Source organism: Sorex fumeus, unplaced genomic scaffold, assembly GCF_029834395.1.
Source record: "Sorex fumeus unplaced genomic scaffold, SorFum_2.1 ptg000006l, whole genome shotgun sequence".
Lineage (NCBI taxonomy): Eukaryota > Metazoa > Chordata > Mammalia > Eulipotyphla > Soricidae > Sorex > Sorex fumeus.
In genome coordinates this window covers 59621268-59640935 of record NW_026606063.1, presented here as the reverse complement: position 1 = coordinate 59640935, position 19668 = coordinate 59621268, and the positions used below count along the sequence as shown (strand labels likewise).

At 40.7% G+C, this 19668-nt stretch overlaps 1 protein-coding gene and 1 pseudogene across 2 annotated transcripts in view; one reads left to right on the top strand and one right to left on the bottom strand.

Moving 5' to 3' along the window:
• Positions 1 to 6484: 6484 nt before the first annotated feature.
• The window catches only part of ANAPC1 (anaphase promoting complex subunit 1), an 83016-nt gene continuing 69832 nt past the window's right edge, over positions 6485 to 19668 (top strand). The window contains exons 1-7 of one of the 2 annotated variants that reach the window (XM_056128790.1): positions 6485 to 6745; positions 9996 to 10232; positions 11157 to 11318; positions 14158 to 14209; positions 14419 to 14519; positions 15236 to 15318; positions 16905 to 16978. In XM_056128790.1, the coding sequence (XP_055984765.1) occupies positions 10020 to 10232; positions 11157 to 11318; positions 14158 to 14209; positions 14419 to 14519; positions 15236 to 15318; positions 16905 to 16978 (685 nt within the window). In that variant the 5' untranslated portion in view covers positions 6485 to 6745; positions 9996 to 10019. Of the gene's footprint in view, positions 6746 to 9995; positions 10233 to 11156; positions 11319 to 14157; positions 14210 to 14418; positions 14520 to 15235; positions 15319 to 16904; positions 16979 to 19668 lie in introns of those variants that run through there. The other variant, XM_056128800.1, reaches the window with a different exon arrangement.
• LOC130033980 (mediator of RNA polymerase II transcription subunit 11-like) lies at positions 12383 to 12740 on the bottom strand (annotated as a pseudogene).

Below are 19668 nucleotides of genomic sequence, written 5' to 3'. Positions count from 1 at the left end.
CTGCCGTGTGGGCAGGTTACATTCGGTAGCCTGCCAGGTTGTCCAAAGTAAGAATGAGATAATGAATGAGATATTCAGGAGAATTCAGATGGTGAAAATTGAAGACTATTCGGTTCAATAAAGAACATAGTACTAGCATAAGGTTTAGATTTTGTAGTTTAATGACAAACAAAGCTTAAAAATAACTTAATTTAGCCTTTCCTCCTCCGCCTCTTCCTCCTCTTCCTCTTCTTCCTCCTCCTTTTCCTTTTTCAATACTGGGGAATCAAACCCAGGTCTTGTACATGCAAAATGCATGCTTTGATACTGAGTTACCTCACCAATCTCTCCATTTGGCTTCTTGAACAAAATACTAGTACTTTGAAGGCTTTGCCTTTGTAGTTCTAGGGGAATAGACATAGTGTATGTAAAAATTCCACGTTTGCCAAAATCTTTCTGGAAATAAAAACTCTTTACTTCTTACAGTTTGTTGGAAAATGGGGGATGGTGAATAGAAAAAAGTTCTGTTAGCTACACAATGTAGTGAACTGACAAAGGTCTGGGTTTCACAGTTCCTTGGGAATCTGGGGATCTGCCAGGTCATAGACAATAGAAAATCTGATTGACAAAATGTTTGATTGTTTCTTTGTCTGGAATACTCTGTTATTTCCTGGCATTCTCTGTGCTGTTTGGTTCCCTTGCTTGCCTTGCCACCAGGAATACAACTTTGTATACACACACACACACATATGCGCATGTGCACACACAGAGACACACACACAGAGACACACACACAGAGACACACACACAGAGACACACACACAGAGACACACACAGAGAGACACACAACACAGACACACACACATGTGCGCGCTGCTGCATGGGTGAGTTTTTGAGTTGTATTTCCTTTGGACCAATGGCTGAATTTTGTTGTTGTTGTTGTTGTTGTTTTGGGTAACACCAAGGCTATGCTCAGGGGTTACTCCTGGCTCTGCACTCAGGAATGACTCCTGGAGGTGCTCAGGGGACCAAATGGGATGACGAAGATCGAACCCAGGTTGGCTGTGTGCAAGGCAAACGTCCTCTCCACTGTACTGTTGCTCCGGTCCCAGCTGAAATGTTTGAACCTACTCCTGTAGCTCTTTTCTACATTTAAATAGAGGGAGAAAGGGCTCTGGGGCTTCTTCCTTTCTTAAAAAAATCCACGCATAATATTTAATCTTTCAGTGACTTGTCTATAAGTCTGTATCTATCTTTTGAAATTTGGGGGAATAAATAGGTCATAAGAACTTATTGTTGGAGTCAGAAAGATAGTGCAGGGGTTAAGGCACTTGCTTTGCGTATGGCTGACTGGTTCAATTTCCTGCACCACATATCACATGTAGTCCCCAGCACCACCAGGAATGATTCCTGAACACAGAGCAGGAGCAATCCCAGCAAGGGTAATGCATGTGCACTCTCTGCCCCCCCCACCCTGTGCATAAAAATTCAGACTCATTATTGTATGTGCACACACACACACACACACACACACACACACACACACACACACACCCCAAATCTGATTCCTTTGGTAGGAGAAAAATATGCGTAATGATTGAAGGAATTATCTTCAACTGGTTTTCTATAACAAAAAGAACAACTGGCATACACTTTTAGAAAGTTTTGTGTGGTGTGGATAACTGGACCTCTGTTTCTGATCTCCTTCTTGGGTTTCTGGTTCTTTTGGGAAGTCTATAGAATTTGGAAAAAATTGGCTTTCTCTCTTTTTTCGCCCAAAATAAAATAGAGCAATCCCAGAAATATTCATGAGGCAGCTCAATAAGTAGGAGAGAGCTCCAGGCATCCACAATAAAATGGCATTAAATCTGAAAAGCCATGCCCCTAAGTTGAACCACAATGTGCCTGGACAAGAACCATAACAAAGGCCACGTTACAAGGTAGCTGGCTTTATTTTAACCACCAATTAACAACTTGTAAGAGTACTGACTTGCCCAAGAGTAATTGGTCTTCTAGAAGTGACATCAAAAGACATCTGGGGACTGTACCATAGAGACAGACTTTCCAGAATAATCTGGCACTGCCCACTCAACCCAGACTAAAGGACCAAGGGAGGATTCAGACTCTTGTGCTTAGAAACAAACAAATTCATTAAAGTGCTGCTTAACCTAAGAGCCACGGAGCATACTTTGATTTAATTAGGAACAATATTCTGTTTGTAATGAGCATATTAAAAAGTTTTTTTCTTTTATCTCTAGTCATCATTTTTACTGCTATACTTGTTCCAACTGGAATGAAACATCCTTTAAATTGTATTTTGTCCAAGTCACCCATCAAAATTCAGAATGAGCAATCCCACTACAGATTACAAGCTAATACATAAATAAAAACACATACTTATAGAAATAAAAACACATACTTATTCTGTAGTGATCAAGGCATGTATTAGTTATTGTTGTTTTAAAGCCAGCAGAATAATGGAATACCAATTAGCTAAATATTATACAAAATATTTTACAAAGTATCTCTACCCAGTATTTTTTCCAGATCATGGAAAGTTACATTGTAGTTTCAACAATAATCTGTTGTCTCTTATGAAGCAACAACTAGATTAACCAGTCAGTACTTAGGAACAGGATACCGATCTCACTTAAGTCTAACAAAAGCTTTATTGAGGAACGGGTTATTGTTTTTTCATTTGAGTTTCTTGAACGCTGGAGAGAAAAGCTGTTTGGTCATTTATATAATTTGCCTTATTTTCTCCCAGTCTGTGGATTGTCTTTTACATACTTATGGTTTCTGTTACTTGTTTGGGGTAAAAATGTTACTTTTGAGGAAGTATAATTCACTTTTTTCTTTTATGAATTGTACTTTTGATGACTTATGTAAGAACTTTAAAAAATTTTATTCAGATATATTTTATGGCATAATATTCCCCTTTCATTTACTTTTATATGATCTCCTTTAAAGGAAATAATTCTGCAGTTTTTAACATATTCACAAAGTTGTGTGACTAAAAGCATGAATTTCAGAAATTAGATGGATTCTCATTATTCTCAGAGAAACCCCATGCTTTTTAGCAGTCATTTTCTTTTTTTCCATTTTCTCCTTCCACCCTGATTATAGGCCCAAATCTTCAAACAGACCAGGGCTCAGAAGATTTGTCTGTTTCCAGCATTAGACATGATAGAATCATCTAATATGTTGGCATTTGTGACTGGTTTCTTTCATCCCAAACGCTAGTTTCAGGGTTCATCCACACTTTATCTCGTATCAATACTTCTTTCACTCCTCTTTATAGCTAACTGATGTCCCATTGCACATATACACCACATTTTGTTTATCCATTCATCAGTTGTGGTTATTATCAGTTGTCTCTATTCTTTGGATATTATGAATAATGGTATTCAACATTCAAGTAAAAGTGCTTTTTTTTGTGTGATTGTAACCCAAACATGAAAGCTTGTAACTATCTCACGGTGATTCAATAAAATTTAAGAAAAAAAAAATAGTTCTGAAAGGCGTAAGAAGAGTTAAGCTTTGCAGCACTTTGCAACATTGGTTAAAAAAAAAGTCACTCTCAGTGGTGCTAGGTGTGCCTGTGTGTGTGTATGGGCGGTGTGTGTGTGTGTGGGGGGGGGGGGAACCATGCAGTGCTGGGGATCAAATGAGGGGTTCCCATATGCAAAACACATGCTTTATCCCTTTGAACAATTTCTCTAATTCTGAATCTATGTTTTTAATATCTTGGTTGTACATTTAGAGCTAGGATTCTTGTTTCATGTGGTAACTCTAGGTTTAACATTTTTAAAAGGGGTGGGGTCACACCCTGCATTGTTGAAGACTTACCTCTGGTTCTGAGTTCAGGGATCACTCTTCGCTGGCTCAGGGGACCATATAGGGTGCCAGGGATTGAACCCAGTTCAGCCACATTCAGGTCAAGCACCTTACCCACTATACACTAACTCAGGCCCCAGGTTTAACCTTTTTTAGGATTTGCCAAATGGTTACACCAAATGACCATATAGTTTTGCACATTCCTACCAGTAATATCTGAGGGGTCCAATATTTCTACATTCTCATCATCATACACATTGTGGTTTTGCTTTGCATTTATTTCCCTGGAAATTAATCAACTCTTCAAGTTTTTTTTTTTTTGCCATTTGTTTACCTTCTCTTGAGAAATGTCTATTTAATATTGTGCTCATTTCTTAGTTTTAAGTTTTTGTTTTGTTTTTGCATCGCACCCAGTGGTGCTCATGGCTTACTCCTGGTTCTGTGCTAGGAATCATTCCTGGAAGGGTTTGGGAGACCATCTGGGGTGCTAGGGATCAGACCTGGGTCGACCTTGTAGAAGGCAAGCACCCTACCTGCTGAACTATGTCTCCAGCTCAATAAAAAATATTAGAAAATCTTTATTTCTAAAAAAATCAAGTCCTTTCCCCATTTGTCCTTTCATATTGTCAGAGTTTTTTTAAATATTCTAGAGAACCCAGACTCTTATCAGAATTAATATTTGAACCATTTCCTCCCATTCTATGAACTGCTTTTGCACTTTCTTGATTAGCATCCTTCGAAGAACAAAATCATAATTACTTATTTTTTTAATTTGGAGCCACACCCAGCAGTGTTCAGGGCTTACCTCTGTCTCTGCACTCATGGATCACTCCTGGTGAGGATCAGGAACTATATGAATGCTGGGGATCAAACCCAAGTCAGCAGCATGCAAGGCAAGTGCCTTAACCTGCTGTATTCTCTCTGCACCCTTCCCCCAAACCAGTATAAGATTTTAATAATAAAGTCCAGTTTATCATTTGTTTTCCCCTTGCTTGAGCTTTGGTGCTGCTTTTAAGAAATTATTGCTTATTAGGCTGGAGAGATAGTACAGTGGGTAGGGAGGGTTCTTGCCCTGCATGCAGCAGACTCAGGTTTGATCCCTGGCATTTGATATGGTACCTTTAGCTCCATCAGCCCACCAGGAGTAATTTTGAGTGCAGAGCCAAGAGTAGCCCCTGAGCATCACTCAAAGGTAAAGGTAAAGGTAAAGGCCCTCCCATCGTCGATTTGCTGAAGCGGGCCCAGTAACGTCTCCATTGGAGACTTTGTTGTTACTGTGTCTGGCATATCAAATACTCTCGGTAGCTTGCCGGGCTCTCCAAGAGGGGCGGAGGAATCGAACTCGGGTCGGCCATGTTTGCCGCTTGTAAGGCGAACGCCCTACCCGCTGTGCTATCGCTCCAGCCCACTCAAAAATTACAACAAAATATTGACTTACTCTAAGATCACAACAATTATACCTATGGTTTCTTCTAAATGTATTTGATAGTTTCACTTTATCATCTCAGCATTTGATCAATGTTGACTTAGCAGTGTGAGGTATGGATCAAGGCTCAAGGAGATCTTGTTTGCTTTTTGCAGATGGCTAGCCAATTTTATTTTTAGCACAATTGTTAAAAAGTTTCTTCTTTTCATTGAACTGTTTTTGCAACTTCACTGGGGAAAAATCAGTTGGCTCTACTCCTGAAAGGAGAACATACTGCCTTTGTTCCAAGAGTACAGTAGGAGAAAGGGGGAAGGCAAAAATAAAGCAGAGAAGCATTACAAATACACCCGTAGCCAGGTGATCACAGTCAACATTGACACTGATGTCACTTAGTTGGTATGGCAAGCTACCCGTGATGTATTCGATATGCCAAACACAGTAACAACAAAGTCTCCAATGGAGACGTTACTGGGCCCGCTCGAGCAAATCGATGAACAACGGGAGGACAGTAATACAGTGATCCCGAAATAAAATGCTAGAGCATTTGGTGCTCCTCGATCAAAGTATGAACACAGAGGTGACTTAAATTGAGAAGATTGGTTGGAGAGTTCATTTAGAAATGAATTAGATTTCCCCGACTCTTAGCTGACATAGTTCAATGATGTCCTTCCCTTTGAGGAGGAAAGCATGCAGTGAATGATCACTTTCAGGCTGGGCAACAAGAAGCGCAATGAATGAGGACCTAGAATAGAGCTCACTGATACAGCATTTGCTCTGCATGTGTGAGGTCTTGAGTTTGATCCCTGGTACTGATAAAAGAAAGAAGAAAAGAAGAAAAGAAAGAAAGAAGACATAAAAAGAAATAAAGAAACAAAGAAATAAAGGTGCCTGGCTCAGACAGCCGGGGGCAAATCTGGTGAAAGCTTTTGTCCCAGAAACAGAATCCAGGAAAGGTGAAAGGAAGCAGCAAGCAACAACAGCCCTGCGGGAGGGAGTAGACCCACAGAGACTCCCCATTCCGGGTTAGGCGGCGGTGCAGGAATGGGGGAGGACGCTCGCAGACCCCAACGGAGAGGGTGGTCCGGCTCCCGGGCTCTGCGCCGAGCAGGGAAACCCGGTGCAGGGAACCCCAGGACACCGCAGAGAGCGCGGGTCCCCGCGTCCGGCGTCCTTCCCGCCTCTGCGCAGGCGCCAGGACTTGGCCCCGCCCCCGCTCGGCCCCGCCCGGTCCCGGCGCGGGGCAGGACGGGAAAGTCAAGATGGACGCGTCCATTTGAACGCCTCACCTGGGTGGCTCGCCCGCACTCCCGCCTGCTGTGAGCCGTCGAGCCCGTGGCTGCCGCCCGTTCTTCCTCCGGAAAGGGGAGGAAGAGGGAATGAGAAGGTGCAGCGGCCGAGGAGTTCCCGCGACCGACCCCCTCGCTGCCCTCGGGCCCCCTCGGCCCCCGCGCCTCCGGGAGCAGCCGGGGCTCGCCGCGTCTCGACGCGTCCCGAGTTACACAGGTGCGGCTTGGGGCCCGCAGCCCCGTGTGTTGGGTCGCGGGTTCTGGTCTCGCGTCCACCTCGGGGCCGGTGCGCGGCCGGGCACCCGGAGAGGCAGGTGGCCGGGCCGCGGGCCCTGAGCGCCGTCGGGAGCCTCGGGCTTGTGGGCCCGGGTTACGGGTGCAAGTCCCGGTGCAGCTTTCCCGAGCTGGACGCGGTGCTGCGGGTGCAGCCTCGGCGTCTCGAGCGGACCCTTCCTTAGTCCGTGGACAGGACACTCTTTCTTTGGAAGCCCGCGCTGTTGGCCTGTTGGTATTGGCCGAACCGTAACGGGGCTCCGGAACCTCTGCTTGGCGGAGTCCACACACGTGTTGTCTGCGTGTTGCGTGCGGTCTCCTCTGCGAGCAGTTTTGTGGTCACCGCAGGGTCCTCCTAAAGTGACGCTGACTCTAGGGGCGGGAGAGAGAGCTCAGTGGGGGAGGCACTTGCTTTGCACGCGGTCGATCAGATTGGATCCCTGGCATCCTCTAGGGTCTCCCAAGCCCGGCCTGAGGACAGAGCCAGGAGTAAACCCCGAGCATCGTCAGATGTGACTCCAGAACCAAAAACGAAGCAGACAAAAAACAGTGTTGAGACCTTTATTTAAAACGCATATCAATTTAACGTAACGTAGTGCTATTAAATATCCCTCCGTGTAAGCTCTAATAAAAACATGAAATGTGGGCCACTGTAAAAATTTTATATTTAAAACGCATATCATTTTAACGTAACATAGTGCTATTAAATATCCCTCCGTGTAAGCTCTAATAAAAACATGAAATGTGGGCCACTGTAAAAATTTTAACTATGTGGCCATCATCAGTACAGAAAGAGACTCCTCTGAACTAATTCTGTTATTGATAACTCTTAGGCTGTTCCGCTTTTAATAGACTAACATTTCAGAATTGTACAGTTGGTGGAATAAAGTCAATTAATTTTTAAAATTTTTTATTTAGTTTTTTGGGTCATGCCCGGCGGTGCACAAGGGTTGCTCCTGGCTCTGCACTCAGGAATTACCCCTGGCGGTGCTCAGGGGACCAAATGGGATGCTGGGAATTGAACCGCGGTTGGCTGCGTGCAAGGCAAACGCCCTACCCGCTGTGCTATTGCTCCAGCCCCCAAGTCAGTTCTTTTAATCTTCGCTATCTTGGAGGAATGGAATAGAGTTGGCTGGAATAGACGACTATCAACGGGGTTTTGTTTCCTGGTGAATTTCATAAGGCAGTATTTTAAGCATGTTCCAAATCCAAGTGTTTTCAGTTACGAACTTAGCAGGAGGAAAAAGAAGGTGTCATGGCTGAGAGATTGTTATTTCAGGAATAGCAGTTTATTTACTACAGAATCAGGCAATTCTAGAGGAGTTGCTTCAGAATTGTCTGGGTTTTAAGTTACAAATGGAGTAAAAACCAAACAAAAAAACCCGGGAGAGAAGACTGCATCCAAAGAAATCTTAAGTCAAATTCAGTCCAATACTTTATAAAAGTGCTGTTACAAACATCCTATAGGTTATTTATAGTGCTGAACCCTAATGTAAGCAGACACCTTGATTTCAGCTTAAATGTGATACCATGAAACTTACTTGATTTTCTTTTTTTGACAACATCCAGCCCAGCTCAAATGCTACCTCTGGCTCAGTATGTAGGGGGCAGGTGAGTTCCTGGTGGTTGCCTCAAATGTTGCTCAGGAGGCCCATGTCATGTCTGGACTGCAACTGAGCTCCCTGTGAGCAAGCATGGGCTGCAGCCTTCTGACCCTCCCTCCAAAATCCACTTTTAAATGTGCATGTTGCTTTGGAGACAACTGATGTTCATCTTATATGTTACACAGTATGAGAGTTTTACTGTCCGTGTATTAGAAGAAGAAATATTTATGCCCACACATCTTTGTAGTAACATAGTGACAAACCAATCTGTCCATTGAAATTAGGATTCTTTGCTACAAGTTTTGATTATTCATGACCAGAGTTATTTATTCCTTAGTTCCTTGGATTTGGAACCAAAATTGAACTGACTATAGAACTACTGCTGATATTTGATACTTTGTTAAATTTTTTTGGATAAGTCAACTCTGAGCACTAGTTTTACTCTCTGTGGCCTAGAAGTAATAATGTATTTTATTGTTTGCTTCATTATACAACTAATCCTTTAGGTGTGTTTTTCAAATAAGCATCCAGCATTTTAATAGAAATGATTTTTTTCCTATATATATATATCACGGTATCAGGGTCCTCCCGTTGTTCATCGATTTGCTCAAGCGGGCCCAGTAACGTCTCCATCATGAGACTTGTTACTGTGTTTGGCATATTGAATACGTCACGGGGAGCTTGCCAGGCTCTGCTGTGTGGGTGAGATACTCTCTGTAGCTTATCAATTTAACGTAACGGGCTCTCTGAGAGGGGCGGAGGAATCGAACTCGGGTCGGCCATGTTGGCCTCTTGTAAGGCAAATGCCCTACCGCTGTGCTATCGCTCCAGCCCTCTCTCTCTCTATAATATAATATATATATATATATATTTTTTTGCCATACCTGGTCGAAAGCTCAGGACTTACTCCTGGCTCTGTGCTAGGGATTACTTCAGGTGGGCTCAAGGGACCATGCTTAGTGAAGGGTCCTGAACCCGAGTTGGCTGTGTGCAAAGCAAGTGCCCAACCCACTATACTGTCTCTCCAGTCCCAGAAATGATTTTAAAAGCTGAGAAACATGGAATAAAAAAATACAACTAGACTAAAATACTTCATGTGTGAAGCAAGGAAAAATTAGTATAGTAGAAGGAAACTTATAGGATAGATAATGTGGGACTTACATGCTTGTTTCCGTTCAGTGATAAATGTCTATTATATGGTCTGCAAGTAAACTATAGTAACTTAATTACCTTTGTGTCAGATTGGCGTTTGCCTTGCTTGTGGTCGACCTGGCTGACCCTATTTCAGTTCTTCTCGGAGAGCCCCCCTCTTGGAGAGCCCGGCAAGCTACTGAGAGTATCTTACCCGCACGGCAACGCCTGACAAGCTACCTGTGATGTATTCGATATGCCAAACACAGTAATGAGTCTCACAGTGTTCCTGGGCCAGCTCGAGTAAATCGATGAACGACAGGAGAACAGTGACAGTGACTTTTATAACATAAGAATTATTTTACATTTCTCTAAGGATTAATGACTCATCTATAAACTTCTATGGTATTTTCTGTTTGACACTTGAAGCTGATCAGAGTGTATTTTGATTTTTTACAGAAATAATGTTGATATTTGGAACCCATGTCGAACTTCTATGAAGAAAGGGCAACAATGATTGCAGCCAGGGATTTGCAGGAATTTGTTCCTTTTGGTCGAGACCACTGCAAGCACCACCCTAATGCTTTGAACCTTCAACTTCGCCAGCTGCAGCCAGCCTCTGAATTATGGTCGTCTGATGGTGCTGCTGGTTTGGTGGGATCCCTACAGGAGGTTACAATCCATGAGAAACAAAAGGTTCTATTAAGTTCACTGTTCCTTTTTCTGAAGTGCATAGTCATGCAATAGTGGTCTACTTATGACTGAGATTTACCCAGATGTAGCCAAGAAGTCAAAGTGGTTATAATTCTGGGCTTGAGGTTAAGATTGAACTTGGGTAGTGTAAGTCGAGGTGAAAATAATAACTTAATTTTACTATAACTTCATAATAGTTTACTTGGATGTTACCTAGCCTCTGATGAGAGTTAAGTTCAAAACTTTGATTATGGTCTGTTTTTCTGTCTCATCACTTAATGCTTAGGGACTTGAATTCAGAATTCATATTGTTTATTGATTATATGGTAGAATTAGAAATGGGTTCCTAAAAGAAAAAAATGTATACATACAGCTCAGTCAGGAATAACTTTGCAGTTCATAGTGATCCAATAAAAAAAACGGTTTCTTTTGCAAAAGCTTAAATGGTAGCAAGGGAGAAAAGATTTCACCTAAGTAGGTAAGGTAGTAGTTCTTTTTATTTAAATTAAAATTTTAATATTTTTAATTTTATTTAGGCACCCACCACCGCCTTATTGATGTTTTACACATATGTTCAGTTTTAGTCCCTCCAAGCATGTTGGTTTCATTTTTTTTTTGATTGCTAGTTAAGGTAGAATGATAGAGCTGTATAATAGGCAACATTTAATATACATAGAATTCTTGAGTAACTTCATATTTATGAAATTTTTTAAGAGATACAATATATGTACCCACCGATCTCACTTTTTCATCAGTGCCATCAAACATTCTAGCATTTAGATTTAGATGGAGTCTTACTTTCTAGGTAAAAAGAGAGCAGCTTACTTGTGTCTAGATGGTCAATTTAATGAGCGTATCTTGTTCCACACTATTAAAAACAAAAAAGGGAAAAAGAGTGAACATGATTTACATGCATTAATTTTTAAGGAAAGCTGGCAGTTAAGGAAAGGTGTAAGCGAAATTGGAGAAGAAGTGGATTATGATGAAGAACTCTATGTGGCTGGAAATATGGTGATCTGGAGCAAAGGAAGTAAAAGCCAGGCATTGGCGGTGTATAAAGCATTCACAGTTGACAGTCCTGTTCAACAGGTGAGTTCATTTACATTTTAGCATTTGATTAACACTTTTTTTTTTTTTTTGGAGGGATGGAGGGGCTGGATGCTATACCCAGCAGTTCTCAGGACTTACTCCTGACTGCACTCAGGGAACAGTCCTGGCGAGGCTCAGGGGACCATGAGTTGCTGGGAATAGAACCCAGATTGCTTGCATGTGAGGTATGCGCCGTGCCCATAGTATTATTGCTCTGGTTCCTTACCCCTTTTGTCTTTTTTAAAAAGCATCTAAGAGAAGTTTTAAGAATTGAGCAAATACGATAACATAGTATAATGCTCCCAGCAGCTGAGTGTACATTTTAGCATGTAGTAAAGATAATGGTAGGAAAATTAAAATTTCATTACGTTATTATCTTACCCTTTACCAATTTTATGATACTCTTTAAAAGGCTGTTTTCGAGGAATTCAGTTTGCTTTTTATAACGTTTATAGGGTAGTAAAGTTACAAGCGTATTTGAACACATGATATAATTGCAAAAGTAAATATTGGGTTTATAGTAAATGTTGGAGAGAGGAGAAAACCTACTTGCTGTCGTTGTCTTAATTTTTTAATTTAATCAAAAAATTGAATCACTAAGATACACAGTTGCGAAGTTAATGATTTGATTTTATTCATACAATGTTCCAACACTTGTGTACGTTTCTCACCACCAACATCCTCCGTTTTCCTCCTGTTGCCCCACTCCAACCCCTCTCATATTCCTCTATGGCAGACACCTCTCTCTCTCTCTCTCTCTCTCTCCCCCCCCTTCCCCTTCCCCTCTCTCCCTCTCTCTCTCCTTCTCCCTCCCTCCTTCTCTCTCCCTGTCTTTCCCTCTCTCTCCTTCCCTTCTTCTCTCCCTTTCCAGTTCCTCATGTCCTCTTTTAAGTTTTGGGTAGCTTGGTCTTTGTTTCCCATCCCCACCTTTTGTTTTTTTGTCTTCATATTCTCTGACCAGCTGGGATGGACATGGTGGCCCCTACTCCCCATTGTACAGGTCTCCAGGTTCTGTCCTGGGGTAAAGGGGGGGGGACAGCAAATTCTTGGCCTGCATCTGTGATCTATCTTTCCAGCATCTGCTCACAGGTTCTGAGCTTGAGGCAAGCTCAGTCCACAGGCTTCAGGACCATCTGGCAGTCCTTTCCTGAAGAATAGCTGGAGCCTTCATGGGGCTGCCCTGTGGCCACCTGGGTGAGATAATGAGCTGACAGTTCTGCCTCTGTGTTACACCCATGCTATAAAGGCTATTGCCTGCTGGTCTAGGAGCTGCTCATTGTTGTTTTTTTTTATTAAAAAAATTTTTTTTTAAAATTTATAATTCCAAGATCACAGTACTTGCATTCTAAAGAACGGCGCCTATATCCCATTTGATGTCTCTAAGGCACCTAGTCATTCGTTCACCAAGTTATAGGTAGCCATGGTCATTTGGAGTCATCCACAGGGTTTTCTCCTTTTGTGAGATACGAACTCTTGGGCATGGAAGCAGCTGTCTGAGTTTGGGTTTTCTTAAAAGGAAATTGAGATTATTGTAGGACTGGAGTGATAGCACAGCGGATAGGGTGTTTGCCTTGCACACAGCTGACTGAGCCGACCCGAGTTTGATTCCTGTGCCCCTCTTGGAGAGCCTGGCAAGCTACCGAGAGTATCTCACCCGCATGGTGAAGCCTGGCAAGCTACCTGTGAAGTATTCGATATGCCAAACACAGTAACAACAAGTCTCACAATGTTACTGGGCCCGCTCCAGCAAATCAATGAACAACGGGAGGACAGTGACAGTGACAGTAGGTACAGTGTAGAGTTGGACATTCTATATAGGAGTATAGCATTGATGCTTATTTTTCTTTTAAATTTTCATTTCCTAAAATGTCATGAAAACGTCTACAAATCTGTAATGCAGTGACAACAGTCAGTTCAGTCATGGGCAAAGGACTTGAATATTTGGAATTTCTCTAAAGATAGCAGGCAGGCAATACATGAAAAGATGTGTGAATCAATCATATGCAAATCAAAACCACAGTCATTATTAGTCTCTACCTATTAGATTATTAGCAAAATGAGAAGCAACTTGTGTTGGTGGGGATGTTGAAGAACTGGAACTCTGCATAGTTGATGGGAACGTTTGAAAGTACATGGTGAAAAAAACTTCGATTCCTCAAAGAGTCAGACATAGGATTACCAGATAATCCAGCAGTTCTACTCAAAGGTAGTTATTTCCACAAAAAGAATTGGAAGCAGCGACTCAAAGAGATAAATTGGTATTCAGAGCAGCACTCTGAAAAGGTGCAAGCAATCCAAGGTCACTCCTGAGGTCAGTACTCAGCACTGCCTGCCTCCTCCACCTCTCTACCACCCCACAAACTAGAACCTCCCCCCGCCGTACCTGCAGCCTGCATATTCATTTTAGTGCCCCCTATTAAAGGAAAGAAGGGGAAGTATTATTATATATATATTATATATATTATAAAGGTTATTCTTCAGAAAGCATATATAAAATCATTAAGTGGGCCTTTGGTAAGATTATAGAACAGCTCAGCAATTTTCAGCTATTTTGATAATATTTTGCTTTGCATAGGATACAGGATTTAATTGGTTGAACCACAATTTGAGTTCACTTTTGCTTCAAGGCCTTTTTGATCTAGTAGGTTTTGTGATTTTTTTTTTCTCTTCGTTCTTTCTCTGTCCATAAAATTCATTTGCAAATAGAGCATCTTATGTTTTCCATTAACTAGTCTGTTATATGGTCTAATAATCTAGTATGTAGCGTCATTACTTATATACTATTAAATAGGTTATTTCGATATAATTTTCTTTGCTAAGCATTTTGTTTCAATTTTAGGCATTGTGGTGTGACTTCATTATATCAGAGGATAAGTCTGAAAATGCCTATAGTAAGTTTCTTTTTGAAAATGTATTTTGTCCTATAATTCTAAACGTTTATTTTTATTACTTTTTAATTTAAAATAAGTAGACACTAAAAGTAGTGGTTAATTGGTCTCCTAATATTGTATGTTGAAGAATTTATGAAATTAGAAATTGCAGTTTGTGTTTGTTTTTTGTTTTTGAGAAATGTTTGTCTTGTTGTACCCTGTCTTTCCAGGTAGTGATGAAGTAGAAAAATGCATATGTATATTGCAAAGTTCGTGTATTAATATGCATAGCGTAGAAGGAAAAGATTACATAGCTTCTTTGCCTTTTCAGGTAAATTTAAGTGCTTTAATGTTTCTTGTATTTTGTTGGAACATATAATTGATTTCAGAAATACTGCCACTTTCATGTTTTCTAATTATCAAGAACAATACGTTTTGTTTTGTTTTGCTTTGGGGCCACACCTTGTGGTGCTCAGGGTACTCACTCCTGGTTATGCTTGCACTCAGGGATCAGTTCTTACTGGTTAGGAGGGATCATATGGGTTGCCAGGATGGAAACCAGGTTGGCCGTGTGCAAGGAAAGCATCTGACCTGCTGTACTGTCTCTCCAACTCAGTACTTTCACTCAGTTCAGCTAAATTTTTACAGCAGTAGTGACTTACCATATGTCCATTCTTTATATTAAAACTCATTTAATGAAATGAATATAAAATCTTTAGGTAGTTTTTATTTCAGGTTAAATAATAATAAAACCTTTGAAACCTTGAGTTTTACTATTGTTTTTTATGCCTAGTGCTGCTGCTAAAATTTTATCATATTGTCCTTTCAGACTTATATTAGTTCAGATTGAACTCTCGATCCCTTAGATTTAATTTGTTTTAGACTTGCTTATTGCTTGAGGACAAATCATAATGAATGATCATGTTACTTTGGAAAGTGGAAAAAAAAATTTACTCTTACTAAAGTGGAAAAATTCTAATGCCTTCTAATGTTTCTTAAAACTGTGTTTATTTTACTTTTATGTTTTCCTGTCATTTTATCTAATAGGTTGCAAATGTTTGGCCCACCAAATATGGATTATTGTTTGAACGAAGCACTTCTTCACATGATGTACCGCCAGGTCCACCCAGGTACTCACTTTATTTGAATAAATAATACTCAGGCTGTTATTGTTTGGGCTTTTAGGTATTGGTTGCTTACTTAAATTTTTTACCTAGAAGTCTGAGATGGTTGTACTCTATGAGATGGTTCTAACAGCATGGATGCCAGCATTTTCTCTCAACTCATTTTTATGCACTTTAGAGTTCGACTTCTCTTGGTGCTTTGCAGCTTTCCCCCATGAGTGGTAAAATTTAATAAGCTCATTGAAAAGACTCAATTCTTAGTTCTGCCATTTTTTATATGCTACTTTGAACAGATCATTAGTTTTTTTTAATTAGCTTTAATTTCCTTATCTATTACATTGATACTGTCATTACTTATTGGTGGTATGGTTACCTAGATGCGTCAATAATTTGAGAGTTCACTGATGGGCAAAAGCATATAGCGCATATATCATAGTGTGGTTTATGCAGCACATACTAAGTTTTCTGCTTGTTTTTGCTTGTTTCTTGTTTCTGAACTACACCCAGCTGTACTCCGAGCTTACTCCTGGTTCTGTGCTCAGGGATCACTTCTGGTGGGCTTGGGGGAACCGTATGGGATGCTGGGGAATTGAATCTGGGCCCGCCTCATAGAAGGCAGTGTCCAACAAATTGTTCTATTGCATCAGGCCAATAATTTAATTTCTTTTTATATTAGATAGATGGCCTGTGTCTTTCCTTTCAGCATTCCTTAAAAAATACATAGCCATCTTGAGATGTTTTTATTTTAAAAGTGCATGCCTTTGTAAATTGATATAGGAAATTAGCTTTTCTTCTTAGCTTCTATAGGTACACTCTCAGTGAGCATTAAAATTTTTTTTTTTAAAGATTTGTGATTATTTTGGGGGGGTTGGGGTGGGCGTTGGGCCATACCTGGTGGTGTTCAGTACGTATTCCTGGCTCTGCATTCAGGCATTAGTCCTGTCATATCAGGGCACCATATGGAATGCTGGGGATTAAACACAAGTGTGGTTGCTTGCAAGGCAGGTGCCCTGCCTACTGTGTGATTGCTCTAGTACCTGCAATATGTTGTAGATTATGCAGTGAAAATACATGCAGTGAAAACACTAAGTGTTTATTTTTTATTGGCCTTTTTTTGGGCCACACTCAGCCATGCTCAGGGGTTACTCCTGGTTCTGCACTCAGGAATCACTCCTGGCAGTGCTCCGGGAAGCATATGGAATGCCAGGGATGGAACCCAGGTCAGCTGCGTGCAAGACAAATGCCCTACCTGCTGTACTATCACTCCGGCCCCAATATTAAGCATTTAAAACAGTATGAAAGGATGACTTTACTACATTCATTCTGTGTGACAACTGCTTTTATAGATAATCCCTTGACTGTACTGATTTCTGGCTGTGTATATATTCATAGAATCACCCCACATATGATGAGATCTTCTTAGGATTAAAATAGATGGTGGTTGTGAAAAGCAGTTTCTAAGTTTAGAGGGTTTCTTTTTGAGATGGTTGGATTCTAGTTGCTTGTTATTCTGCAGAAGGTTTCTCTTTGTAAAGGAAAGTACCGAATCTGTACACATATGAAGTTATCTTATGATTATTTGTTTTCCCTAGAGAACCTTTACCTACTATGTTCAGCATGCTGCATCCATTAGATGAAATAACCCCACTTGTGTGTAAATCTGGAAGTAAGTGGTTTCTTTCGTTTTGTTTTTTAATCATTTTTTCAATGATGCTTTCTCTTGAGTTTGGAGGGAGCAGGAAATTAGGGAGTTTATGAAAATTTGACTTTTATCACAATATATTGTGTTTTACAGCATAATTTATATATTAAATAAGACACTGAATTTCACAATAGTTGTTTTTCAGAGTTAATCTTAGGAAAAATCCTGACTCTACTTCATTTAGTAATAAATGAATAGTAGTTTAGCTGAATTTAATTTTTTTTTTGGCCACACTGGCATTGCACAGGAGTTACTCATGGCTCTGCACTCATAAATTACTCCTGGTAGTGTTCAGGGGATCATAGGGAGTGCCGGGGATTGAATCTGGGTTTGCTACCTGCAGAGCAAATGCCCTACCTACTGTGCTATCGCTCAGGCCCCCAATTGGGTTTTTTGTTTTTGTTTTTTTGGGTCACACCCAGTGATGCACAGGGGTTATTCCTGGCTCTGCACTCAGGAATTACTCCTGGCGATGCTCAGGGGACCATATGGGATGCTGGGAATCGAACCCGGGTCTGCCGCGTGCAAGGCAAATGCGCTACCCGCTCTGCTATTGCTCCAGCCCCCCGCAATTGTTTTTTAAAAGGAAAACTGTAGTGGCTTGAGCCCATACCTTGTAAATACTTCATTTTTTCCTGTTCATAATAAAATAGCTTCCTAAGAAAAGTTTTAAAAAAATGTTATCTTTAGTGTTTAGTATGTTCCGCAGATATTTCTAGATGCTCGTTTACTTCATAATAAATTTTTTTTGGGGGGGGGGTCACACCTGGTGATGCACAGGGGTTACTCCTGGCTCTGCACTCAGGAATTACGCCTGGTGTTGCTCAGAGGACCATATGGGATGCTGGGAATTGAACCTGGGTCAGCCGCATGCAAGGCAAACGCCCTACCTGCTGTGCTATCGCTCCAGCCCCTCATAATAAATTTTCTTGAGGTCACTTTGCTTTGTAATGAACTTTTCAGTGCACACTTTTATAACTTAACATCTGGAGGTGCTTATTTTAAACATTCACATGTGATTAAGCACGATAACTGTATCACTGTAACACTATCATCCCATTCATTGATTTACTCGAGTGGGTGCCAGTAATGTCTCCATTTGTCCCAACCCTGATATTTTAGCAGCCTCTCTTTACTCGTCTTTCCCAGCGCTGCTGTATTAGGCTCTTTCAGTATCAGGGGAATGAGACCCATTATTGTTATAGTTTTTGGCCTATCGAATACGCCATGGGGAGCTTGCCAGGCTCTGCCGTGCAGGCGGGATACTCTCGGTAGCTTGCTGGGCTCTGTGAGAGATATATATATACATATGTATATATATATATATATATATACACACACACACACACACACATAATATATATATATAAGCGTGATAGATGTCATAAATAGTGAGGAATTAAAGTCTGAGAATGTTTAGTTAAAGAACTAAACCAACATTTTCTTTAGAACACTGTTCCAAGTACATATTCTGACGTACAGCCTATGTTTTCATCTGTGTCAGGTTTTGGGAAGCTGGAGCCCAGGTGCACAGTGTAGCCAACTGCCTGTTTTTTCAAGTGTTCTGAACAAAGGCTTTTATTTTTTTTTCAAGGATTGTAGGAAAAAAAGGTCATAGTCAGTATGGTCCACAAAGTCATAACTATTTCCTCTTTGACTTTGTTGATGGTTCTGTTTTGGTAAAATCTTGCAGGCACTTGAATCAGCATTAAATATAAAAACATGGTATTCAGCTATTTTTTGATCATGTTTTTGCCTATTTAATGACTTCAGGAATTGCTTACCCATGATTTTAAGATATAAAGCTAAGTATAGTATGATTCTAATTTTATCAAAACCTAAAATGTTTGTATAGTAATGAAAAAAGAACTGGAATTAAAATATCATGTTTGTACTCTATGTTGAGGTGGAATTATGAGTAATTTTAACTGATAAATTTTTTCTTTGGAGGGGGAGGAGCTGGGCAATACCCAGCAGTGTTCAAGGCTTACTCCTGGTTCTGCTCAGGGATCACTTTGGTGAGGCTCAGGGAACTGTATGTGGTGCTGGAGATTGAGCCTTGGTCAGTTGTATGCAAGGCATGTGCCCTGCATGCTGTTCTGTCTTTTTGTCCCTTTCACTACTTGGGCAAGACATGTTACTGCTTTGTACTATTTAAACTGAGGGGGAAACATAACGTAGTACCATCAAATAAGGTCTTAAAGGTTAAGTTCTTATGCTATGAAAAAGTTATAACCCCTTTGGAAGAGATTTAGTTTGCATGCGTCATCTGAGATGCATAATAGTGTTTTGTGAAGCTCTGTTCAAATAGTTATCAAAGAAGGCAGATTTTGTAATCAAATTTTGCAGAATGGTTGATTGCAATTTATTAGTATGTCAGTTTTTGAAGGAGTCATGACTTCTTTTGCTTATAACTGGTGAATATAATGGGGGAATCAGCACAACTCTTCAGCACTGCCCTGAGTAATCTCTGAGTACCACCAAGATTTAACCCTAAACCCAAAAACCAATCAGAACAGAACAAGTAAGTTTGTAATATATTATTGGATTTTTTTCTTTAAAACTGGTTTAGTTTCTCTTTGTCTTTAGGAATTGTAAGAAGTTACCTCATTAAGAATAGTTTTGTGAAGTCCTTTGTTTTATATATACCTGAT